A 27934-nucleotide genomic window follows, 5' to 3' on the forward strand; every position below is an offset into this window, starting at 1 on the left:
ATGTAATTATATTTGGCCCGCAGGCCTGAGTTTGACATATAAGGTCTACAGTATTAGACAAGAGCTAACTCACCGTTCATTACCTGCATGGTATCCGTATTCAGTCTGTGAGTTAATCTACAGCGGCTGAAATAAGTATATAACACGTCACCAATTTTCTCATTAAATATATTTCCAAAGGTGCTATTGACATGAAAATTTTACAAGATGTTGGGAACACCCCAAGTAACCCATACATACAAAAAAAGTAGAACAAATAAGATCAGAAATTATGTGTGTTGACAGTATGTTTTGGATCATTATCCTGCTGAAATGTCCACCCTCGTTTAATTTTCGTCATCCTCGTAGATGGCAGCAGATTTTTGTCAAGAATGTCTCGGTACATTTGCCCATTCAACCTTCCTTCAATAATGTGAAGTTCACCATTACCATTTGCTGAAAAGCAGCCCCACACCATCATGATCCCACTTCCGAACCTCACTGTTGGAATGGTGTTTTTAGGGTGATGTGTAGTGCCATTTCTCCTCCAAACGTGGTGTGCAGTATGGCATCCAAACAGTTACATTTTGCTCTCATCCAACTAGACTATATTCCCACAGTATTTAACTGGCTTGTTCAAATGGTGTTCAACAAACTTCAAACGAGTTTTAACGTGCTTTTTTTCTTTCAGCAATAGGATCTTGCATGGTGAGCGTGCATACAGCCAATGGCGGCAGAGTGCATTATTCACTGTTTTCCTTGTGACAACAGTACTTGCTAATTCCAGGTCTTTTTGAAGCTCTCCACAGGTGGTCCTTGGCTCTTGCAAAACTCGTATGATTATTTGTTGCACTCCTCTGTCAAATATCTTGCGAGGAGTACCTGATCTAGGCAAATTTATGGTGGTATGATTGGCTTTCCACTTACGTTTTATGGCCCACACCGTGCTCAATGGAACGTGCAGAAGCTTAGCGCCTGTAACCAATGCCATCGTTATGTTTTGCAACAATTAGTTTGCGATGGTCCTGAGATAGCTCTTTGCTCTTACCCATCATGATATGTGTCTTGACTCACACTTGGCAATGAGACCTTTTTGTAGGCCATCAATTAGGACTGAACAGCTATTATTCATTTGCACTGACAAGGGGCTGGATTGCTGTTTGGTTATTGATAGATTTTAGGTGTCGTCTTGTTTTTCCGTGCCTTTTTTGCACCTCCCTTTCTTCATATGTTCAATACTTTTCTCCCTGTGTCATTTCACGTTATTACACACAACTTAATTTCTGATCTTATTTGTACTACTTTCTTTGTATGTATGGATTACTTGGGGTGTTCCCAACATCTGGTGAAAATTTTATGTCAATAAAATTGGAAATATATTTAGTGAGAAAAATGGTGACGTGTTAAATACTTCTTTCAGCCGCTATATAGGCTAACAAAGGAGTTGTACAACAAAGATCACTAAAAACAATGACAACTTTGATATAACAACTAATTTTGGGATTTTTGATTGTCTCTAATATAACAACTCAATAAGAGATCGAGACAACATTATATATACAATTGTTTACACACCAACGCTCACAAGGACTGGGATAAAAAAATTACATAAGTTCTCACCCCCAGCAAGAAGGTGGCAGAGTGTTCCTTGGGGCTGGAATAATTGGGAGTGAGACAGACGGCTCTTTTACTGTGCCAGAAAGTGTCAATATGGCCTCTGAAAAGAATGTTAATTTCTAACTGACCATTTCTTAGGGAAAGAAAGAAAAAGCAAGAAAAACTTGCCAACATTATCCCATATGTTTTATTCCATTCCATTTTCTGTGCTGCTTATCCTCACTGGGGTCGCGGGCGTGCTGTAACCTTTCCCATCTATCTTCGGGCAAGATGTGGGGTACACCCTGAACTGCTCGCCAGCTAATCGCAGGGCACACATAAACAAACAACCATTCACACTCACGTTCACACTTACTGGCAATTTAGAGTCTTCAATCAACCAACCATGCATGTTTTTGGGATGTGGGAGGAAACCGGAGCACCCGGAGAAAACCCACGCAGGCACGGGGAGAACATGCAAACTCCACACAGGCGGGGCCAGAATTTGAAACCCTGTCCTCAGAACTGTGAGGCATATGTGCTAACCAGTCGTCCACTGTTCTGCCCATATTTTTTATGATTAAAAATGTATTGCGTATATAAATTGCTTAAACTATTCAAAATGACCAAAAACTGCATATGGCTATTAATTTTTAACACACAGTAATAAGAACAACCAGTAATAAAACAAACAATGTTTGTATCCAGTGTTGGCCGAGACACAATATACTGTAACTGTGATTTCATTGTTTGCAAATTAGCCATTTTTATTGGTCTATATTTTGAAGGGCTCAGCATTAGCACTTTTAAATTACATTACTTTCAAGTTTTACTTTTTGAGGGACATTTTCTTACCGTCTTTGACGGAAGACTTTACAATAGGTGATAACAAATCTCGTATGCCAGGAAACAGCATAGCTGATCTGCATGCTGTGTTGTTTATCTCTTAAACGAGAATTATAAAATACAAAAATGTCCTCTCAGCAAGGATATACTGAAAGCCTTGTAAAGTTCAGTGACTATCTCATTCTCTTTAAGGAAAGGAGGAAATTTTTATTTAATTTGTTTTCCTCTCATGTGTTGTAATAGAAGAGACAACATTTTGTCAAGCTCAATGTTTGGCAACCAATTTCATGTCTTTTATTTCAGCCACCTGCTGGTCCGTGTTGTTTCATCCTCTTTGTCTCTCATTGGGCTACAACTGAAGATGTTTTTGTTATTTAAGTTGGGTTGGTTTCTGAAATCCAAAACTTCAAAATCAATCAGAAATATAAAAAAGATGACTACTGTTCGGTATTAAAACCATAAACGTTTGGTGTTGTCGCAATGCTTAACTGTGTTGTCTCGAATTTCAATTTATCCCCCCTGCGGTCACCACAGTGAGCCACTCACATAATTTGTTTGGCACAGTTTGTTTGCCGGATGCCCTCTGTGACACAACCCACCCAGCAGCAGCAAGTCCACTACACTACCAGCCATGAAACAATTCTTCCTTAGAATATACTGGAGTACCTTGAGATGCATTATTTTTTTTTCAGTAGTTATATTAATTCAGACTGTTTTTCCAAACAAATATTTAAAACAATTAAAAAAGTGAAGATCTGATGAAAAATTCCGATGATGAAAACTCAACCAGTGATTCTCAACCAGTGTGCCGCATTAGTGTGCCGTGAGCGCTCTTCAGGTGTGCCGTGGTAAATTGTCAAAATTTACTTAAGAGTTCAAAAAATTATTTATTTCCAAGAAATAATGTCTCCTTATTCATCTATTTATCCCAGTGAAGCATTGTGACAGACAGAACAAATACAAGCTCTTCTATTAGATGTTAGGAAGTAAATAGAGTAATTCATGTATCCACTTTTTGTGACATTTTTGTTTGTTGGTGTGCCATGAGATTTTTCAATTGTAAAATATGTCGCTTGGCTCAATAAAGGTTGGAAATTACTGCTCTACCTTATATTTAATGGTAGCCCTTTTAAAGCAAATAAAAATGTGTAAATTTAATAATTCTGACTTTAAGTCACACCCCAACGCTTTGCTTTTAAAACCACATGAATTCACCCGGCCAAAACAAGACAATAAATTATAATAATGAAAATGTTGTAATGAATTAGAACAAATGAAAAGTACACTATGATTTTTATACAATTACAATTACATTTTACAATTTCATGATATAATGATTGATGAGGTGGCACGGTGACCGACTGGTTAGCACATCCACCTCACAGTTCAGAGGACCAGAGTTCAAATTCAGCCTCAACTGTGTGGAGTTTGCACGTTCTCCCCGTGCCTCCGTGGGTTTTCTCCGGGTGCTCCGGTTTCCTCCCACATCCCAAAAACATGCGTGGCAGGTAATTGAAGCCTCTAAATTGCCCGTAGGTGTGAATGTGAGTGCGATTGGTTGTTTGTTTATGTGTGCCCTGCGGTTGGCTGGCGACCAGTTCAGGGTGTAGCCCGCCTCTCTCCCAAAGATAGCTGGGATAGGCTCCAGCACGCCCGCGACTCTAGTGAGGAGAAGCTTTATGGAAATGAGATGGATGGATTATGATTGATTTAAAAAAAATTTGAGTCTTTTAAGATTTTGGGAGGCGGTTAATGTTTCCTTGCCAATTAGATTAGATTATATTTTCAAATAAATTGTTTGTCTGTTGTTAAAGCATGTACATACAGTTCGTAAAGTGTCTTACAGACCTCGTCTGGATTTTTGGAAAACATAATTATAATGAAAATCTTAACTTCCACATGATTCCCACGACAACAGCAAGTCGGTGCACGGTACAGTAGAGGCTACAGCAATCTTTGTCCCACCCTGTTAACCGGTATTTGTTTTATCTGAGGCCTCAAGCAAATGCAAACCAAGAGGCACACAGATTGTGCCAAGTGCCACCTGGCATATTAACAAATGATGCCAAACAAGAATGTGATGAATGATTCACCAACTTGAGCCCTAAAGGAAGCAATGGATCAGGGGACATTTCTGTGTTGAAAAACGATGGCATCTGACACAGTATTGACTCTTGACAGACCGAGTACCTTTTAAGCACTTTTAAACAGACTGCCATCATGTGTGCTATAATCAAAGTAGTCCGTGCTTCATTTGTATGAATTGCTCTCTATTGTGCAAGTAGGAATACAATTAACTCGGAGTAAACAGTGTCATACGTTAGATAAGAAAGTCAAATGGCACTACTTGTGGTTTTCGCCGATGGTCAGCCGTATGTTGCTGAGCCTTGAGATATTCTCTCTGATTTGATTTGTGAGTGAGAAACACCATGCAAATCCATCATAACAATTTATTCTGGTTAGAGCATAGGTGTCAAACTCAAGACCCGGGGGCCAGACGGCCCGCCACATCATTTTATGTGGCCCGCGAAAGCAAATCATGCTCGTCAACGTCTGTGATTTTTGCTAAAATCTGTACCCAAATTCCAAATTGTCATAATAATAAACAATAATGTTGAGATATTGCATTTTTCTGTTACCAAACCCTTCTTCGACAGTAACTTAAACAATACTTGAACAAACTATTATCCTTGTCTTCTGATTTCAAAACTAGTTATCCCTCAATTTGTTTTGTAATGGTAATAATATGGTTTGATGATAAAACATTTCACTGTTCTTACGGCCCTCTGAGGGAAATTATAACTACAATGCGGCCCGAGACAAAAATGAGCTTGACACCCCTGGTTTAGAGTACATAGGTGTTGACAGATTTGGGTAATAGAGTGAACATTAATGTACAAATTACCCCATTATGGAGTTAATAAAAAATGTGTCAAGACAACTAAAGGAATTCTATCAGTCTTCATTTAGGATCATCAGGGAGTGCTGTACTTGCTACAATTGCCACAGCATTATTGAACTATTCCAGCTGACTTTGGGCAAGAGGGGGGCTGCACCCTGAACTGGTCGCCACCTAATTGCTGGACATAAATAGATAATTAATAATTTCCACTAACACTGATAATGAGGGCATTTTAAAGTCGGCATTAACATGCCTGTTTTTGGAATGTGGGATTAAGTACCTGGAGAGAACCCACACAATCTTAATGAGAACGTGCAAACTCCACACAGAAGGGCCTGAGCTACGATTTGAACCAGGGACCAGTGGACTGTGATGTAGATGTGCTAACCACTAGTCCATCATGCTGCCTTTTTATTTATATTTGAAAATATATGAATGTTGTGGAATTATATTCCAACTGATTTTGGTCAAAACATAGAATTTAGTGGCCCAAAGAGTAAAACGTTCTGTATAAAGGTTATGCATTTAACTGTAAAAAGCTTCTTGAGCACTGCTGACAAAGCTGGCATTCATTAAAGATGTGGCTCAATTTTCAGTGAATGGCAGCTTTGTCACAAGTGATCCAGGAAGCACTTTGAAGGGTACGTACCTCTGCTGGGTGTATCTATAAAGAGAGAGCAAGAGAATGAGACCAAAGATATTCCAGGATAAGTATTGGACAGAAAGATGGCGGTGCACTTTGTGTGCATGTTTGTGTGCATGGCAGACACATAGAAGACATGACCAATCTCTCACAAGAAGCTTCATCAGAGTGAGGAATGAGCTGCCAAGGAGGATCTTTCTTTAACCTACCTCGGAGAGAGATGGATGGGTGGATGGGTGGATGGATGGATGGATGAATGGGTGGATGAGTGGATGAATGGATGGATAGATGGGTGGCTGGGTGGTCAGGTGGCTGGGATGGATGGAGGGAAGCAGAGCAGAAATGGAAGACCCTACGTTCTTCATTGCCTGTCTAGACAGCCTGTCTGACTGTCAGGAGACAATCACTTATCTCCCAATCACGATCTGGAGCAGCAACAGAGAAACCGGCAATGACCAGAGAATTGAAGCTGCACACCACATTGATAAAAAAAAAAAAAAAAAGAAAAAGAAAAACCAACAACATTCTGAGCCTGCTGCTTATGGCACTTCATTTGGTCGAGTGTATCGCTTTCCAAATTGCTATGCTTTTTGGAGGTGATGCTTTACAATTACAGTACAATCACTGCATGAAAAGTAGAATGTTATGCTTGCTTTGAAAATTGAATATAAACATTTTTCTGATGATGAAATATTACAAAATCAATGTGAGATTGAGGAGTGATTTGTGGATGTTCTTGCTCTCACCTTCTCATTTTTCTCATCGCAAACTGCGCTGCATTAGCATTCACCCTGAGTTCAGTCCCAGTTTGACGTGCAGCCGCTTGATTTCACAGTCCACCCTGGTGGCATGGATTAAATTCACAAGTATGTAGGGGCAACACCGATGAGAAGATTTAAATAGAATATAATTCCTGAAGTACAAACACTGTCAATATTATTTCTTTTGCGCGCATACTAAAAAATAAGTCATTATGCCATACATTGGTATAAACAGGGTATAACAGGGATTTGAAAGGGAGTATAACTGTGGGCACCGGTTAAAATACTGTAATGATTCAAATTTTTGATTAACGACTATACTCACCCATGGCACTCATTAGATATTAAAACTTGAAAGATGGGGACCAGGTTTATATGACTGAAGGATTGCGTTTCAAATCATGATTGATTCCTCCATGCAGAGCTTGGCAATGGAAATGAACTAAATGCCCTTCATCAAAAACTGTGGGGGAAAAGTTAGTACTTCTTTATGTGAGATAGATGTCATTAGGATAAAATGTTGGACATTGTTTGGGGGATGAGTTCAAGCTGTGAACTTAGTAAGTAAGTATCTTACCAAGATACTTTGGACAGTTCTATGATTTGGGGGAGGCCCTTTTCTGTTCCAGCGCACAAAGAAATGTTAAGGAAGGCATAGTTGTTTAAGTTTGGCCTGGAAGAACCTGATGGCCCTGACCTCAACCCCATCAAGCACTTTTGAAATGAGCTATAATGTAGATGGGTCAGGCCCTCTCATCGAACATCAGCAAACACTGAAATCACAGATGTTATCTTGGATGAAGAGATAAATATTCCCATACACCAATTTTTTGTAGAAAGAGAGAAACTGTTGTAACTGCCACTTCCATTAAATTTCTCTGTTTGTGTAATGCACTAGTTCCCCAAATTCATCTTGACCATACAGTGTACCTTTAGAATATGCAACAAGTAACTCTGGCAATCATTGAGACTACACTTGGAATTAGAAGAAGTCATCAAAGGTTGGTCTTTTCAAGCCAGCATTGGACATCAGCGGTTTTAGGATTTGGATGGGGAACTGGAGGAGAGGGAGAGCAAGAAGCACCTGGCAGACATTTACACATGGAGAAAATTGGATAAATTGGACCATGAGCAGCAGTCACTTTTTGGGCCTTTGTGTTTCAATTTAAGCCTGAAAATAACCACCAATATTTCTACTTTGCTAAAACAACACACAAGACTCTTGTGTGAACCCGAACAATGAAACACTCAACAAAACTGTAGAGTTATGTGAGTGGAGAGGAAACCTTTTTGTCTTTGTCATGTCTGTTGGGATGTGAGATGGATTCTTGCTGATGATAAAGTCATCAATCATCTCTTCTGTGTGTGAATCCTCTCACACATTCTTGCGGTGCAAGCAATGGACCAGGCTCATTTTTCACTATTGTGGCCTCAATTGAAAGAGATGAGACAGAGACCACATCAAGATATTATCTCCTGCTTAAAAGCTTATCAAGGAGACATTAAAGATACTGAGTGACGGCTTTGTATTTTGATGGCTATCGCTGTGAGTGATCTGATTTTTAATTTTTTTTATCTTGCTGCAGAGTTTGTAATATAACCCATTCACAGGCCATAAAACTGCGTACCAACTCGGCCCTAGCTAGGCTCTATTATAGTCATTTGTCATACCCATGGTTCTTTCCCACAGGTAGACAATTTGTTCAAAAACCCCATTTCAGCACCTTGTGACATACAATATCAAAATAGATACTCATGGTCTCATGTCAACTAGCCCACGGTTAATCTGCTGTACATTGTTACACTGTGCTATACTCTCAGTACTCTCAATTCCAGACCCTAAAATCAATGCAGAATTCTGTCTAAAATGTACTGTATATGGATTTCTATGTAAAGAATAATGATCAAAGCTATGAATGGTACTGTCCTACAAAATGGCTACAATCCATGTCAGGATTGTCACCACTATTGTTGTTATATTTTCTGTTTTTACAACCCCAATTCCAATGAAGTTGGGATGTTGTGTTAAACATAAAAAAATAACAGAATACAATGATTTGCAAATCATGTTCAACCTATATTTAATTGAATACGCTACAGAGACAAGATATTTGATGTTCAAACTGATAAACTTGATTGTTTTTAGCAAATAATCATTAACTTTGAATTTTATGGCTGCCACACGTTCCAAAAAAGCTGGGACAGGGTCATGTTTGCCACTGTGTTACATCATCTTTTCTTTTAACAACATTCAATAAACGTTTGGGAACTGAGGATAGTAATTGTCGAAGCTTTGCTTGATGTACAGCTTCAGCTGTTCAACAGTCCGGGGTCTCCGTTGTCGTATTTTATGCTTCATAATGCGCCACGCATTTTCAATGGGAGACAAGTCAGGACTGCAGGCAGGCCAGTCTAGTACCCGCACTCTTTTACTACGAAGCCATGCTGTTGTAACACATGCAGAATGTGGTTTGGCATTGTCTTGCTGAAATAAGCAAGACAAAGATGTTGCTTGGGTGGGAGCATATGTTTCTCCAAAACCTGTATGCACCTTTCACAGATGTGTAAGTTACCCATGCCATTGGCACTAACACAGCGCCCCATACAAACACAGATGCTGACTTTTGCACTTTGCGTCCATAACAGTCCGGATGGTTATTTTCCTCTCTGGCCCGGAGGGCACGACATCCACAATTTCCAAAGACAATTTGAAATGTGGACTCGTCGGACCACAGAACACTTTTCCACTTTGCATCAGTCCATCTTTGATGAGCTCGGGCCCAGAGAAGCCGGCGGCGTTTCTGGGTGTTGTTGGTAAATGGCTTTTGCATTGCATAGTAGAGTTTCAAGTTGCACTTACAGATGTAGCACCGAGCTGTATTTACTGACATTGGTATTCTGACGTGTTCCTGAGCCCATGTAGTGATAGCCTTTACACAATGATGTCGGTTTTTGATGCAGTGCCGCCTGAGGGATCAAAGGTCACGGGCATTCAATGTTGGTTTTCAGCCTTGCCGCTTACATACAGTAAATTCTCCAGATTCTCTGAACCTTTTGATGATATTATGGACCGTAGATGATGAAATCCCTAAATTCCTTGCAATTGTACGTTGAGTACCATTGTCCTTAAACTGTTCGGCTATTTTCTCACGCACTTGTTCACAAAGAGGTGAACCTCGCCCCATCTTTGCTTGTGAATGACTGAGCAATTCAGGGAAGCTCCTTTTATACCCAATCATGGCACCCACCTGTTCCCAATTAGCCTGTTCACCTGTGGGATGTTCCAAACAGGTGTTTGATGAGCATTCCTCAACTTTCTCAGTCTTTTTTGCCACTTGTCCAGCTTTTTTGGAACGTGCTGCAGTCATAAAATTCTAAGTTAATGATTATTTGCTAAAAACAATAAAGTTTATCAGTTTGAACATTAAATATATTGTCTCTGTAGTGTATCCATTTAAAAATAGGTTGAACATGATTTGCAAATCATTGTATTCTGTTTTTATTTATGTTCAACACAACGTCCAACTTCATTGGAATTGGGGGTTGTACTTGAGGTGTATATACAGTACACATTATTTCTCTTCTGGTTAATTCATGACTATGATACAGTTTTAATTTGAATCAAAATGTGTTCCATTTGTAGGTTGGTTGGTTCTTGGTACATGGTTTTATATCATTGCTTCGTGAGGAAGTATTGTTTATTTATCACGTAACATACTGCAACTCCATGGTCAATAAGTGCAGGTGTATGGTTTATGTCCTTTATGGTGTAGTGATTAACTATTGCTGCAAGAAGATGTTGGGTTGGCTTTTTGTGTGTGCTAAAACCGATATATAGCCTTAATTATATCTTCTTTTTATGATGCATTTTTAGATTTCCTGTGTTCAAAAAGCTATTCTTTTTTGGCTAAAAAGAAAATCTCTTACCTGACTAACAGTTTCGGCTGACACTTCAGCCTTGGTCAACAGCTCTAACTAAGGCTGAGTTCTCTTTACCCAAAACAACTAATTTTTCTGAGCTCATCAAATCTAAAAAAAATGTGCTGATACTGAGTATTGTCTTTTGAAGGAACAAAGGGATTATTTTACCACAGTTTGAATGCTGCACACCAGAAAAAAATGGGAAGTAGAATAATTTCCCCTTTGGGCAAGCTAAAGAAATGATCATGTGTGTTTTCTTGCAATAAAGGTTTTTAGTTTTAGTATTTTCCACTTTTAACTATGTTCAGAAGTATTTCCCCTTTTCATGATTTAGCCTTTATATACAATTAGAAATATGATTAATTTGAAAGAGATAAAGATAAGATTGGAGTAAACATTGCCTTTAATTCAAAAGTTTTGTTTGTTGGCTTTGATAGTTGCAGACAATGTAGCCATTACTAGAAGGTGGCAGATGTTCACCCTGACAGTGTGGCAGAAATCCAGAAACCTCGCTCACAGACACGTTTTCAGAAACAGGCAGATACAAAAATATTTAATGTTGTTTAATTATACAGTGCGGGACGTTGACTGACTGGTTTGCACATCCGCCGCACAGTTCTGAGGAACCGGGTTCAAATCTGGCCCCGCCTGTGTGGAGTTTGCATGTTCTCCCCGTGCCGGCATGGGTTTTCTCCAGGTACTCCGGTTTTCTCCCACATCCCAAAAAACATGCACGGTAGGTTAATTGAAGACCCTAAATTGTCCGTAGGTGTGAATTCGAATGGTTGCTTGTTTCTATGTGCCCTGCGATTCACTGGCGACCAGTTCAGGGTCTTACCCCGCCTCTCGCCCAGAGTCAGCTGGGATAGGCTCCAGCGAATGAATGAATGAATCTCAGCATTACTCCACTGGTCACCGCCAGCCATCGTTTTCCTAATTATTGGCCATGCAGCTTCAAACCTATGCATCAGTAAGGGGTGTGAGTTGTGGCAGGACAACGCGTGGGTACTTCACCATGAAAACACGCCTGCTCACAAAGCCCTGAGCATCTGACAGTTCCTGGCCGAGAAGACTCCCAGATTCCAAAAACTTGCATGGAAGCTTAATCGAGGACTCTAAATTGCCCTTAGGTGTGAATGTGAGTCGGAATGGTTGTTTGTCTATGTGTGCCCTGTGATTGGCTGGCAACCAGTTCAGGGTGTTCCCCGCCTCTCGTCCGAAGATAGCTGGGATAGGCCGCAGCACTCCCACGACCCTAGTGAGGATAAGCAGTACGGGAAATGAATGAATGAATAAGTAAATAATTTGACACTTAATGAGGAGGCAGGCACTCCAGAGACAGCTATTTGTGTACAAGCATAAAGCAATTTTCCCGACATGTCCGCTATAAAAAGATTTTGACAACCTCACATTGAGTTTGGGGACTGACTGCACCTACTTTAAAGAGGTGTGGCACCAATCTGGAATATTCTATTAAATAAATTAATGAATGAATGAACGTTCATTCGTTCCTTCAAACAAACAAACGAGTAAATAAATCACGTGCCCTTTGTAACGTGGAAGAAGCTAATGTAATAAGAAAACATGATTGAAGTTGATAAACATGATTAAAGTCGATAATTAATATTCAATAGTATCCTGCACTCAGAAGATACAGTACACATCTGTTCATGACAGTTTCATGGGCCTCCTTTCCTCACAGTCAGCACTTTGCTGTCCTTGCCACAACTGAGAGCAAGGTCAACCTCTAAATGTCACATTTGACAGGACCACTTCTTCGTGTTGCGCACACAAATTTTTCTCGCTTTTTCGACTGATCATCTTGTGGAAGTGAATCTTCAGTAAAGTGATCAATACCGTATCGACTCATGAATGCATCATCTAAAAGTCAGTTTCCATGTTAATAAGTTAGCTGGGCAGAAAAAGAGAAAACATGGAGTGAATGGTACGACGTGTGCAAGAAGTCTCATCTTTTTGTAGTTGGTACTGACACATTTGAGCAATACACAGTTGACCAGGGACCAAATGGAATTGCAATTACAAGGCGGAGTTCAGTGCACTGCTTCTGAATTTGTGATATCATGTGAAATTAGGTGTAGACACAGATAATTGAGGGGCAAGTGGAAGGTTGACATACTTTACAACTTATTTTGATGGTACAGAAATTATGTTGAGATGAGGTAGGTTGGCGGAAAGAGGTGAGCAAGAGGACTCTGGTAGGCAGAGGCAGTCAAAATGGTGAGACTGGAGCTGAGCCAGGACCTGAATTGAGGAAGCAACTAACAGGCTGACGCCAAATAACAAATTGAAAATGTGGCTCGAGTAAGTATGAAGAGGATACAATCGAGAACGGTTGTGGCAGATTTGTGAGCAACTTGATTATGGTGATGAGGTGCAAATGGAGCAAGTGTGGCTCTGCACACCTGTTCCCATTTTCACGGCCACTACCACTGAGAGAGAGCTACTCAACTGTGAAGAGTTGTCTACAGAGAGGGTGGTGAGGCCAAATATACTATTTGAGGATGGTGGGTCATCAAAGTTAAAGTCTCTGTAAAGTGATTACATTACATAAATATGCATTTGTAGATAATTTCTGAAAACGTGCTGGGACTGAGAACTATGTAGTACTGAAATGTGGAGATGTAGCATTCGTTTCTTTTCACCACATTTTTTAGGGGGCTTGGGAGGCAGCTAAAATGGCTCCCCATGCCATACTTGGGCCTCCGGTATGAATTGCCCCTCCCCCACCATTGAAAAACTTAAGATAGTTGGGCAACCAGTGGGCAATCCCAATACGTCCCCACCAATGAGTATGCGTTAGCTTGTGTGCTTATTTTATGATTATAGTCCACAGTATCTATTTCATTTTGAAGGTGAGCCTCTAACATGATTTTACATTGTGTAAATTACCATTGTTTTCATAGGACATGTATAGACTGCTATCTACAGTAGTGATATTTGATTGACAGCTAACAGTTGAGTGGGACATGGTTTCAGCACATTCAACGGACACGCCCGCAGAGTTTGAGAGTGGAGAGATAGACTTGATTTTCTCACAGTTTTGCAGTCTCATTTTATATATAATACTTATATACTCAATATACTTTTATATACGGATTTTTTTTAATCCTTCAAATTCTGAAGGATTGTTAACAACACTCTTCTCTGTAGTGTGTCAAATTTAAAAGACTAGTTTTGCTTTACAGGGTCTTTAAGAATGCATAATCAATTTATAGATTTAACGTGAATTTATTGTAAATCTTGCCAGACAGAACATTAAAATGTTACAAAACATTGTATGTACACTGCCATGCGTACAGCAGTGTACTCTTCCTTCACATACAAGAGTTTTGCATTCATTTTTAATGTATTATATTACACCTAATGTTAGGTGTCAGCCAATGCATTATTCATAATAAATAATGTATGGTGTATAATACACCATGTCTGAACCTAAATGTGTTATTTTAGAGGTAATTACATCGCCTTGAGAGGTAGTCACCACGATTTCTATGTCAAAACTCATTCCCAGTGGCTTTTTTCTTACTAAATATTCCAGTCATGTCGGGTTTTTATTTTTACAACCCAGTATTCCAAATTTACAGTAGATTGCACAGTGACTTTAGAGCTTCTCCTGTTGCTACAACCTTGATTTGGAAAAGGAAACAGCCCCCTAAGACATGGGGTCATAAATGTCTGATGATACCAACGTCTGCATCACACCAAACTATTAAATATGTTGGTAGAACTTTATTTGCAGTCCCTTAGAAAAACTTTCGACACTTTCAGTTTATCTCTTACACTTTTTGGTGGAGGCGAAAAAAATAATCACGCATTGTATTAGACCAACTGTGCACACGAAAATGTTTTCTTCAAAAGAATGCCAATTTCTCAAGGCTATTTACTGGTGTCATTCAAACGGGCAGTTTCGGTTATTTCAAATGGACAATTTAGTTGCTCATTTTGCCATCCAGCTCTCTTTTACAGTGCGCAGTGACCTGTGTCGTATGGACGTTGGATAGAGTTCAGGTCATGCCAACCCAACTACGGGGTGCAGTAAAGCATAAAGAGGTACCGAGGCACCTGCATGCACTTGGCATACAGATATTTGTGTGATATTGTAAAGCTATAACAAAGCATACACACACACGCGCGCACGCATACACACACAGAAACACACCAGGAAAGAGAATTGAAATCAAATGTGAGGCGTGATTAATAGAGGTTTGGTGACATTATACGATCCATTTTTGTGACATTGTGCATTTAAATCAGAACAATAATGTTTCTGGCCTAGCACTACACTATTTCTGGCTTCACCCTCCTGTCACAGCAATATCAAATGTGAAGTGCAAGTGACAGCACACCATGGTTTTCTCTTTTTACTGCAACTTTATCTTGAGCCACCATTTATTATGCAACATAATATAACTGCCATGCTCATACAAGAATATCTGTACACCTGAAGACCATTGAAGTGGGTTACATCCTGCATATATTAACTATAATCACCATCTTTTTCTATTCATGTGTGGGGTAGCTTCAGAGAACTTTTCATGTGTTTTCTCCAAAGTAATGTGTTGTTTTTGTATGTCTGCCAGCTATTTGCTTTCACAACTTTTCCGAACAACCACAAATGTAATAAAAGCTAGAATTGACATTTCCACTATGAGGAGTCCCCTCCTCCACCCTTCATTCACAAGGCTCGAGCTTGGCAGTGGGTCCACTTGCCATGGGCCTGAATGAGTCCATGACATGGAGTGTTATATATGCCAGGGTATTACGAAGCCTTTCTTAATCCGCTTTGTCATGCTGTTCCCTCCGGACTGGGGTAATTTCATGGTGCTGAACTGATATTGATAGAGCTTTGGTAAATGAGGCACGCTGCAATCGTTAACTTTAATAACCATAAAGATGTGAGCAGTGGAGTCACACAGGCCCGCCAGAAGAAGCCCATACAGGTGATTAAGAATCGACCCGGGCTGTGGCCAGCATGGCCTTGCATCTCTTATCCATACTAATCAAATTACCTGTAAAAGACGTCAACACGATCACTTCCAGTGTTACTGCTGCCGTATCATTTGCCTACTTAGTAAACTGGAGCTAATTGTGACGTCTCCATTGAACAAAAATAATGTTTAAAGCATGTTCTGCACTGTTTTAATCTTGTCTCAAATGCTTATTTTATTACAGTGACATTCAGGTTTCTCTTAAAAAAAAACAACATTGATTTGCATGACTTTAAATCACTAGATCAGTGGTTCTGTCAGTCAACTGTTGCTCTTGAAGGCCTCTCTGCCCCCTCCCTCTTCATTGCTACACTGACTCCTCCTCTCTCTCGGGTTCACACTCCCTGTTTGTGTTACCTTTCACTGTAAAGTCCGTTTGTTTTGTGTGGGTGATGCTGCTTTGCTTCAGGGAAACAGCCCCGGCAGTTGCCCCTCCTGACAGTAGAGAGAGAAAACCTCACAACGGTCAGAGAAACCCAACAGATAACTAAAATGTGGTGATTGAGGCTAAAGCCACTCGAGCACGAACTCAGTTCAAATAGCTTCAAATAATTTGTTAGTTTTGTAACTTGTCTTTTTACTAAACATATCCCAAAAGAATGATCAGTCACAAAATGGGTGCTAAGAGACGACGGTTACTGGTTTCTTCTTTTTACAAATAATGACATCAGCAAAATGACTACAAAGACAAGATATGTAATGTTCAAAGTGAATAACTATTGTTTTTAGCAAATAATCATTAACTTTGAATTTTATGGCTGCAACACATCTATTAACAACATTCAATAAACGTTTGGGAACTGAGGACACTAATTGTTGAAGCTTTGTAGATGGAATTCTTGCTTGATGTCAAGCGGGGTCTCCGTTGTCGTATTTTACGCTTCATAATGCGCCACACATTTTCAATGGGAGACAGGTCTGGACTGCAAGAAGGCCAGTCTAGTACCCGCACTCTTTTACCACGAAGCCACGCTGTTGTAACACGTCCAGAATGTGGTTTGGCATTGTCTTGCTTAAATAACCAGGGACGTCCATGAAAAAGACGTTGCTTGGATGGCAGCATATGTTTCTCCAAAATCTGTATGTACATTTCAGCATTAATGGTGCCTTCACAGATGTGTAAGTTACCCATGCCATTGGCACTAACAAAGCCCCATACCATCACAGATGCTGGGTTTTGAACTTTGCGTCCATAACAGTCCGGATGGTTCATTTCCTCTCTGGCCCGGAGGACACGACGTCCACAATTTCCAAAAACAATTTGAAATGTGGACTCGTCGGACAACAGAGCACTTTTCCACTTTGCATCAGTCCATCTTAGATGAGCTCGGGCCCAGAGAAGCCGGCGGCGTTTCTGGGTGTTGTTGATAAATGGCTTTTGCTTTGCATTGTAGAGTTTTAAGTTGCACTTACGTATGTCACGCCGAACTGTATTTACTGACATTGGTATTCTGACGTGTTCCTGAGCCCATGTAGTGATAGCCTTTACACACTGATGTTGGTTTTTGATGCAGTGACGCCTGAGGGATTGAAGGTCACGGGCATTCAATGTTAGTTTTTGGCCTTCCCGCTTACATGCAGTGATTTCTCCAGATTGTCTGAAACTTTTGATGATATTATAGACCGTAGATGATGAAATCCCTAAATTCCTTGCAATTGTATGTTGAGGAACATTATCCTTAAACTGTTCGAACTGTTTTCTCACGCACTTGTTCACAAAGAGGTGAACCTTCCCCCATCTTTTCTTGTGAATGACTGAGCAATTCAGGAAAGCTCCTTTTATACCCAATCATGGCACCCACCTGTTCCCAATTAGCCTGTTCACCTGTGGGACGTTCCAAAATGGTGTTTGATGAACATTCCTCAACTTTCTCAGTCTTTTTTGCCAACTGTCCCAGCTTTTTTGGAACCTGTTGCAGACGTAAAATTCTAAGTTAATGATTTTTTGCTAAAAACAATAAAGTTGATCAGTTTGAACAATAAATATTTTGTCTTTGTGGTGTATTCAATTAAAAACAAAAACATTGAACATGATTTGAAAATCATTGTATTCTGTTTTTATTTATGTTTAACACAACGTCCCAACTTCATTGGAATTGGGGTTATAAAATAACCTAATCGGTCATATCGTCATCAGCAATTTGAGTCACTGTCTACAATGTCTACAATACAATGAGCATATACCAAAATGGCAGTAGTTTGCCTTCTACACAGAAATATGACATGTACATGTTGTGTCACGTCCTCCCTTTCTCGTAATTTCCAAAGAGATGAGCGTCAAACATCATAGCACCACAGATAATTTAGAATTATCCAGTGTGGTCTATTTCTACCCCTCCAAGGGATTTATCTTCCAACACTATCCATTTTAACTGGTGCTGTTACACAAGTAGGCAACCCTAAATGAGGACTGTGTAATTCCTGATCAAATATACATTCATATTAGCTGCCGAGAGGAGGAACATGAAAAGTTGTTTTCGAGCATTGCCTGCAAGGTCCTCATTTGGAATACACTCAACAATGCTTGGTAGCATGTTTAAACATTATGCTAACTAATCGGGGGTGAGTGCTGTTGAAGTTCCAACCAAGTCATGAAAAGATAAATTCTTATGAGCATCATAAAACATATATGCAGTGAGACAGCTGGCATCAAGCCACTCTGATGCATTTTTCCCAGTGTATCTTTCTACTTTCTATTTATGTTTAACACAACGTACCAACTTTCCAATTCCAACTTCATTGGAATTTGGGTTGTATAAAATCACTTTCTGAGTCCTCGGTATCACATCTGGGTTCGGATCCTCTTTCAGAGGCCTCGGATTTCGAGGTTTCTGCGCAGGATCTTAGCTGCTCCCAGTATTGCGCTCTGCAGGAGCCATCCTCCCAGCTTGGGGGTTACTCCCACCAGCACCACTATTGCCTTCAACACCCACATTTTCTCTAGCTCTTCCTTCAGTCCTTGGTATTTCTCCAGCTGTTCATGTTCCTTTCTTCAGATGTTGCTATACATCTATCACGACCACTGTCTTATGATGTTTATGTGTGTGTGTATCTATCTATCTATCTATCTATCTATCTATCTATCTATCTATCCATCCATCTATCTATCTATCTATCTATCCATCCATCTATATAGATGCACATGGCATTACAAAACCCATTTAGGCAATAGACGACCTGGTTGACTGAAGCAGAAGCATCTGCTTGATTTGAGAAACAGAAACACAACTCAGCTTGCAGGTGGAAACATTTAATTTTCACTTGAATGCATTCCAATTAAGTTGTAAAAAAATAGTTCTTGGGGGTCTCTGGTTTTCCTCACTGCTTTGTTTATTCCCTTGGCCATACAGTATGCTAATATTTTGATAACTGTGTGATAAAAGCTGTGAAGAAGCGAAGAAGGAAGAAAAATGTTAGCTGAGAGCTCATCTCTTGGCCACAGAACACATTGTTGATTCAGGAGCCAATTATTATTATTTCTTCTTTTTTTGCAGCAGTTTGAAAAATGTATAAGCAATGAAGACAGAAGACAGCGATTGCTTGATTAGTGACATTTTGTCACTCAAAAGCTAGAAATATTCTGCATATGTTTGTGTCATTATTGAAATTGAGTTAGCGGTAACACGTTTAATTAGTTCAATTAGTAGTATAGGGACTTACTTTAGATCAATTCATTGTTATTGTTCTAAATTGACGTACCGAACGGAAATGACTTGTATCAGATTTAAAGTCGATTGCCTCGAAGTGACTATACAATCTCACCGAAACACCTCTGGAAAACTATGCCTCCAAAGTTAAGAAAAATACGGAGCTCTAACTATTTCTATGCATTGTCATGCAACACTTGAGTTCAGTATGCCTGGGTTAGTGAGTCTTTTGTGGTTGTGTTTTTTTATATGTGTGTGCGTGTGTGTGTGATGCTACCACAGAAATGCATACCAGTTGTGGCAAACTGGAATTCTGTTCATAACCATAAAATCGAAAAAGGACTGGCTGTTCTTTACAACATGCAGTAGAATTTGGTGGTTCAGCCAACGTCTGCCTGACAGTCAAGAGATTCTGGATTCAAATCTTGGCCTTCCTGTGTGGAGTTTCAAATTCACTGAGGCAAATAATAGAAATTGTGTCGTTGACCATTACTCACCAACAGTACCAGTTACCAGACCATGTTCCCCTTTTGTAATTCTAGCATTTTTTTAGCCATCATCCCATTACACAACCTGTTGTAGTTTTGTCATCAAAATTTCCGTGCTCACATTTATAAATTCCATCCATTTTCTATACTGCTTACTTTAATCAGGGTTGTGGTGAGATTGAGCCTGGCACAGTTTACTTTGGGCAAACGAACTACACCAGTTTGACTATCCCAGTCAATCACAGGACACATACAGTATAAAGACAACAACTTACATGCACACAGTCACTGGGTGGGAACTGTACGTACTCTGCCTGCACACAAGTCAGACAAATCTACCATTACACCATCAGTGACTGTTTTTTAATTTTGAATAAGTGGACGACTGGTTATCACATCTGCCTCAGTTCTGAGGACCGGGGTTCAAATCCTGCCTCCCCAATGTGGAGTTTGGATGTTCTCCCTGTGTGGGTTTTCTCCGGGTACTCCGGTTTCCTCCCACATTCCAAAAACATACATGGTAGGTTAAGTGAAGATTCAAAATTGTCCGTAGGTGTGAATGTGAGTGCGAATGGTTGTTTGTTCATACAGTATCTGCCCTGCGATTGGCTGGTGACCAGTTCAGGGTGTACGCTACGTCTTGCCCGAAGTCAACTGAGATAGGCGCCAGCTCACCTGTGACCCTAGTGAGCATAAGCGGTTCAGAAAATGGATGGGACGGACATTTGGGGTACACTTTTAAACTATGTAACTGGATTGTTGCTGTTTCCATGTAAGCTGATATAAAGACTTGCCCCAACCCTCCCTCAGATTTACAACACTTTCTCATTAATTGGCGTTTGGACTAAGCTGAAAACAATAAGGCATTGGTCTCCTTACACATAATCACCTCATCCTGTCACTCAATGGCTGCTGTCACTGTGAGCCACTGAGAGAAAAATGACCAGCCAATGGCACCATCAATGCCCTTCACTTCCCCTCAATAAAGTCTGTGGTGCACAGCCATCCACTCCATCTTAGAAGGTTGGTTTAACCCCTTTCGCTGTCTCACAGGCTCAGAGGACAGCATCCATCACAGCCCACACTCACGTCTTGACAGCATAAACAGTGTACAGTTACCATTGAGCTGTGAGCATCCGAATAAACAATATTTCAAATGAAACATGCCATTATGTCAAATGAGCCAACAGGATGGCGGGACTTTGATTGCAAACTTTTTCATTTGTATTATATTGATTGGCCCTGTACAATGGTACTCTGCTACACAGTGAACCCCTTCTATATTTGGAGTAAGAATGTTTCCTCAAAATATGGCCTAGTTGTTAGCACATCTGCCTCGAAGTTGACAGATTCGGCTCGGGCCTTCCTGTGTGGAGTTGGAATGTTCTCTTGTGCTTCATGCATTGTCTACTCGTCCAAAAACATGCCTAACATACATGTGGACAGAGGTTGTAGGGGTAAATGTGAGTGTGGATAGTTCATTGTATCTTTGTGCCAAGCGATTGACTCGTGACTTGTCCCGAGTGTACCAGGTGCTCTCCCCTGAATTCCCCTGTGATATGTTCCAGCCCATTTAAGCATATATTCTTTATAGTGGATCAAATTCAAGAAAGAAAAAGGAGCCACAAAGTGCTTCAGAGTTTGAATGGTGTAAATATTGCCCAAAATATTATATATATAATGTATAGTATAAAAACTAAGAAAATGTTACAGTGCCAAACTACACTGTAAAATACAATAACTTTACCAATAGGGTGAATCAAAAGTCAACAAGTTTGTAAAGGCAGACATTTTTATATTTACACTTTATTTATATATACTTTATATACTTTGAATAGATCTCATTAGAATGTACAGCATGTAGTGACCGGTGAGAGTACCTGTAAATACAACAATTACCCAAAACAACACAGTAAATCGTGTTTAGTAGCCACTCTTAAAGAAAATCTATGCTTTCTTCTGCTTCTACCACAGTCACTGATGGTGTAGTGGTACACTCGCCTGACTTTGGTGCAGGCAGCGTGGGTTCAGTTCCCACTCAGTGACGGTGTGAATGTGAGTGCGAATGGTTGTCTGTGTTTTTATGTGCCCTGCGACTGACTGGCGACCAGTTCAGGGTGCAGTCTGCCTTTCGCCCGAAGTCAGCTGGGATAGGCTCCAGCATCCCGTGACCCTAACCAGGATGAACGGTGTTGAAAATGGATGGATGGATGCTTCTACCACCTCAGCATCCCCGTAGTATGTGTGGAGTTGATTAAAGTGTTATTTATTCATATATTGATTTATTCATCTCTTTATTTTTTCTCAATCCCTGTTTATACTGTATCTCCATTTTTGTTTTCTGTATGGGTTACATCCTAAAATTCTCCCAATGGGGGGGTTGTTTTCTGCTCAGATATTCAGACAGCTCCACCAATGCAAAAAAAATATCTAAGACTAATCAAGAGAGAATACATTTTAATGAACAAGAAATGTTCTTGTATGACATTTACAGGTCAGGATGTGTCAGAAATTTAATTGATGGGAGAATACGGTATGTCTGTGGTCCGATGGCTACACGTGTGTGTATTACGAATCAACAAAGCATGCCAATAAAGTTACTCAGAAAATGTGAGGTTTTGCAGTGCCTGTGATGCAATGTAAACTCCTCACTTACTCATCTTTGACTGGAAAGCAAGTGCGCAGGCCAGAGGGCCACCAGTAAAATATTCAACAAACCAACACATGGTGGGGTTTGGGGCTTTAACACACTCAAGGGATTTTTTTCCCCTCCTACTTTTAGAGTCTGTGTTGCGCCTTGTCCTGCCCAAGAAACTCCTAACAAGTGTTGAGAGAGGTGGATTAATAGTGCATGACAGAACGGTCCATCGGGACTGCAAATGTTTGCCTCCTAATCCAAGATTCAGTGGCTTTTGGTCTGACCACAACAGACATTGATGGAAATGGGAGAAGAAAACTCACCCAACTTGTGTAATCCGCTTGAAGGACAGTTCTGTAATTCATTTCAAACATTTGAAGAGACAATTTCAGCCAAAGAAACACACACTGGTTGTTGTCAGTGAGTATAAATGGGTCTTTTCGTGTGCCCTGTAGAGCTCGCTGAGTAAGTAAACGATACAAACACTATGGTTCCTGCCATTTGGTGGCCTTCCCCCATCTGCGTGTGCTCTACAGTCAGTAGATCTGAGAGGATACATGTAACATCCTGTTATTCTTTCCTCCTTTCTTCATCGTCCTGGGATGGGTTCTGCTTTAATTGTTGGACGCAGGTGTCTGTTGCAGTGCCTGTCAAGAAAAGATAAAGAGTTTTTCCCTGGGCGCAAAGAATCGGCGTGCAGTGATGAAGGGCCTCTCTCCTGCAGCTCCGCTGGCTGCATTAGCCCGTCGCTTTATAATTGTGTGAAGGGGGCACTTCCAATGGCTCCCTCATTACTCACTGGCATGGTCGCTACCTGGCAGGCACATACACCTCGTCCTTTAGCACTCTCTCGCTGTCTCACTTATTCCAGGATGTCCCTTGCCTCCATCAGTCCCTCCCATGAGCAATCCCCCTGATTGCTATTTTGACCCAGTATCCCCATTGGCAGATATTGTCTTTTCTTCTCCAAATATTTTTTTCTGACGTTCTCCTTTGTTAGCCACCATACTATTGTATTGCCTTCACACTGAGTGATGTCACCTATTTCTTGGAGTTAATATTTCAGTGTTGTATAGCCTGTACGTGAACCTCAGAGATCTCAGTCATTCAGGTCTTTTGACTCGCCGGTTGCTGAGAATTTCAAGACACTGGCCACTTTCTTAATTACATGTGTAGTTGAATTAGATTAAATACAAAAACTGTGACCAAAATGCTCTCATGTGATGGGATTATCTTCGAGATACGTGGAGTGCTGCCTTACTCACCTTGCTGTTGGTTTTGTGATTTATGTATGGGACTACATAACACATTGTTCTTTTAACAAAGTGCTTTCCCTGTCTGCTTGATGTGGTGCATTTAATATTTTACCCATCTCATTAATTCTGAAGAAATATTGGACCTATTTCTAAGTATGAAGCGCTGTAATTTAGTAACAACCCTCCAGACTAATGGTCTGTTTTAATGACACTGACATACATATGGTCGGGAAATGAAAAGATGGAATCATTAAAACAATTTGAGAATTTGTAGCATGTGACAGATGACGTGAAATCAGCGTGTTTTTCGAAGCCTTTTTCATTCGGAGCACACTGTTGCGGATGCCTTTGTTCATTGTTTGTGGCATGTCTCTTCACGTTTCTTCACACATAGACAAACCACGTTATGCATGATTGTGTATTTCTCGTCCATTTGTCCACAGAGGGAGGTACGTGTGAGGTGATTGCAGCCCACAGATGCTGTAACAAGAATCGCATAGAGGAACGCTCTCAGACCGTCAAGTGCTCCTGTTTACCAGGCAAAGTGGCAGGGACAACGCGCAACAAACCCTCCTGTGTGGATGGTGAGGAAATACCTCTGATTATAGTTACACATTTATTTTATTAACGACAGAAATGTGTGACAAGTAGATCTCTTTATGGCTGCTTAATAATTGCTCACTTCATTAAACATTCCATTAAATGACAGGTCATAAATAACAAGGTTTAGAAAGGAGAAAATACAAGAAAGGAGGAGATTAAATATAAATCCATGTTGTTGTTTTTTTTTTTAACTTTTTAAAGTTTAAACAATATACTACCGGTACAGCACTGCACGATGGGTAGAATACTAAAATAACAGAGTTAAGCACTTACCCAGTACATAAGTATTATTTTCTGTGCTAATAATACAAATCCATTGAACCGTTAGGCAGGCTGCAGTTCTGTGCTTCTGGGCATCAAGTGGTTGATCCAAAGTTTGTGAACAACTGAGCAAGGAGCATGTTGCAGATCACAATGCCCACGGCAGATCAGACTGATAGAAATTAATAACTAATAAACAATTCAGCGAAGCTCCAGCATAGTGCACCTGAATTGCACCTTTCTGGGGGGAATAAAAGCAGGCAGGAAGTCTACATCAAACTTATTCAGACACAACTGTGATGCCCTCCTTATGGCAAGAAGCTCATGTATTGCCTCCCAATCTCAATCATTTCACCTCAACCCCAGCAGGAGATCAAAGTGTTCACCCCTTATGAAAAATGATGCAAAAAAATCCTCATTAATAGGGCTGTTACATGAAGGGCCAGACAGGCACTGGATGGACTCCACAGGGCTGGTTATCCATCTGACAGTAAAGATGATCAAGGAATATGAATTAACCATGAGACAAAGCTCACACACACAAAACGAATTCTGGGTTGATGAAAAGCCGAGTCCTTGGTACTTGAGACATTCTGATCTTAAATGGAAATATTTGCTGGAAACATTTAATTGTTCTCATTTGTTGCAAAACTAAATTCTCTTCGACAGAGTAGACTGTAAACCCTGTCTCTTCACCTGACTGAGATGTCCTTTGAAAATCTCTCAAATAACTTAGTTTATCCATACTTTCAGTCTGCCTTTGAATTTTCATGACATAAAAAATTTGAATACTGAAAGTACTGAAATCAGCACACTCTACAAATAAGAATTAAAAACAAATTGCAAGTGTCATCCTGGCAATCACCTGTCATGATCACTTGCGGTATTGGAGCCTTGACAATACAATTATGAATTGTGGTTGGGAACAATTATTTCTAAAAAGATGAATCAGTGCCCAAAGTCGGCTGGACTCGGCTCCAGCACACCCGCGATCCTAATGAGGATAAGCAGTAGGCTACAAAAATTGGATGGATGGATGAAGATGAATCAGATGAAAGACTGCAATGAGTATACTGCAAATATACTGTAACTCAACCTTTTCAATATCCATAGTTGCCTGTTTTTTTTTTGTTTTTTTTTTAACAAACAGTGGCTCCTCCAAATTGTTGTTCAACCAAAATGTTCTGTAAAAAGGTGTCATGAAGGCGGCACAGTGAGCGACTGGTTAGCACATGTACCTCACAGTTCTGAGACCCTAGTTAAAATCCGGCCTCACCTGTGTGGAGTTTGCATGTTGTCAACGTGCCTCCCATATCCCAAAGACATGTATGATAGGTTAATTGAAGACTCTAAATTGCCCTTAGGTGTGAATTTGATTACGAATGGTTGTTTGTTTATGTATGTGCCCTGCCATTGGCTCGCGACCAGTTCAGGGTGTACCCCGCCTATCCCCCAGAGTTACCCAAGATAGGCTCCAGCACGCCCGTGACCTTAGTGAGGATAAGTGCTACGGAAAAATTAATGAAGGAATGTGCCATCAAGTCACACACACACACACACACACACACACACATGGCGGACAGGCTTTTCTCAAGTTACGCCATGTGAGGCATCAACAAATCATGTGAGTTTTCAGCAAAAGTTGGAAGATTTCATGTTTACGTCCGCCGCTATTTTGACTTTATGCGCATGCGCACATGCGGAGTTGTACAGTGGCTACCAAGTCTTGTTGTACGACCAGCTGATCATGACTCATGGATGTCTGTAGCCGTCTCCACCGAGCGATAATCTCCAAAAATAAATTGGATAAAGTTATGCAAGATTCAGCCAACACGTGGTGGATGACTGATGAGAGATAGCGGCTAACTAGCAACGAAATAGCTGGGCCAGTGCAGATGATGCTTCCAGCCAGCATGACTTTACCCATTTTACGGCGTAAAAACAGACCACAGCCACAATTGGGCGAGGTATCCTGGGTAAATTAAGCCATTTTAAACTAAACAGAAAAGTTTTTGTGAGACGTGGTTGTCAAATCACTCGAGCCAAAATATGTCAACGACAGCGTACTCTCTTTCTGGTGTTGTGACGAAATCTGGCAGCCCAAAAAAACTGCGACCAGGACATAATCAGGGGGCTATATATAGTTTAGTTTGCAAATTATCAAACTGGATTTTTCTTTTGTTGGAGATAGACATATGGGTGTCAGCTCGAATAAGATCATTCTCTCCCTGAACAGGATAAGGAGTATTGATAATTGATGGATTTATAGTCTCCACTGCAGGGATGTCCAACTCATTTTCGTCATGGGCCACATCGTAGTCATGGTTTCCCTCAGGCTAGGCAGCTGCTACGACTTTGAAATTCATATAGATGTGGTATAACCACCTCATCATATTATTACTTATACACAATGCCACTGCATTTCATTGTTATTATACATATAGTATTGTTAACAACAAACTGGATTTGAAATCAGTAGCTGTGAAAAATTGTGGCAAACATATATTAAATTATGCAACGATTGATCAGTTTATGGCAGTAGCTCAGTCTGTAAGGACTTGGGCTTATGCGTCGGAAGACACAGGTTTGAGTCCCACTATGGACAAACAATGTAAAAAGGGCAACTCATATTCTTGCTGGTTACTGCCAAGGTGCCCTTGTGTAAGGCATTATCCTCACCACCTCAGCTTAAGAGGTGCAGCACTCTGCGCCTCTTTCACAATGAATCTCTCCTCACATGCCTTCATGTGGCTGATTTAGTTCAATGTGGTCTATGCAGCGAATATATTGGAGTGTGAGTTGAATTTCCCCTTGAGGGACTAGAATGGGTATAATAAAAGATAGAATAAACAATAATACTATAATAATAATAATAATAATAATAACAACAATGATAATAAAAGTTAAGAAGGAATTTGGTGAAAAAAAAGTTTGTAAAACCAGTTCAAGTATAGACAAGTTGCAATTTTGGAACCTATTTTCTTCCAAAATGAAAAGAACAAATCGACTTAGCAAGATTTGTTTTAAAGGGTCAAACAAAATGATGTCTGACACTTGTGGTCTACAGTGATTGTGCCTGTGAGCTGTGCATTCTGAGCAGAATTGAGCACAATTCCAATAGTGGGAATGCATTGTGGTGGAACAAGGTGTGTGGCAGCATGGCAGTAGACAGCCTTTAATGTCGCTGTTGCACAATTAGTGAAAAAAAAAAAATAGATTTTGTTTAACCTACCTGGCAACAACTTCACTTGAAAAGACAGCAGCTGAATGGTTGGAAGACAGTCGATCACTACTGTGTAAAATGCAGTAAATGGTCCCACTTTGTATGTCTTTGACATTCAGTGTAAGATGATGAAAACAGCACAGTGCTTATTTTTTCATTTT

The 27934-nt window shown here is 40.3% G+C and overlaps 1 protein-coding gene across 3 annotated transcripts in view; it reads left to right on the forward strand.

Annotated features, from left to right (window-relative positions):
* LOC133408796 (chemokine-like protein TAFA-1) overlaps positions 1-27934 on the forward strand; it is a 165581-nt gene that overhangs the window by 108133 nt on the left and 29514 nt on the right. For all 3 annotated transcript variants that reach the window (XR_009769319.1, XM_061688029.1, XM_061688028.1), the window contains exon 3: positions 24130-24270. Coding sequence is in view for 2 of the 3 variants with exons in the window: in XM_061688029.1 (XP_061544013.1) it covers positions 24130-24270 (141 nt within the window). In the remaining variant the exon portion in view is untranslated. The remainder of the gene's footprint in view (positions 1-24129; positions 24271-27934) is intronic.

Source organism: Phycodurus eques, chromosome 10, assembly GCF_024500275.1.
Source record: "Phycodurus eques isolate BA_2022a chromosome 10, UOR_Pequ_1.1, whole genome shotgun sequence".
NCBI lineage: Eukaryota > Metazoa > Chordata > Actinopteri > Syngnathiformes > Syngnathidae > Phycodurus > Phycodurus eques.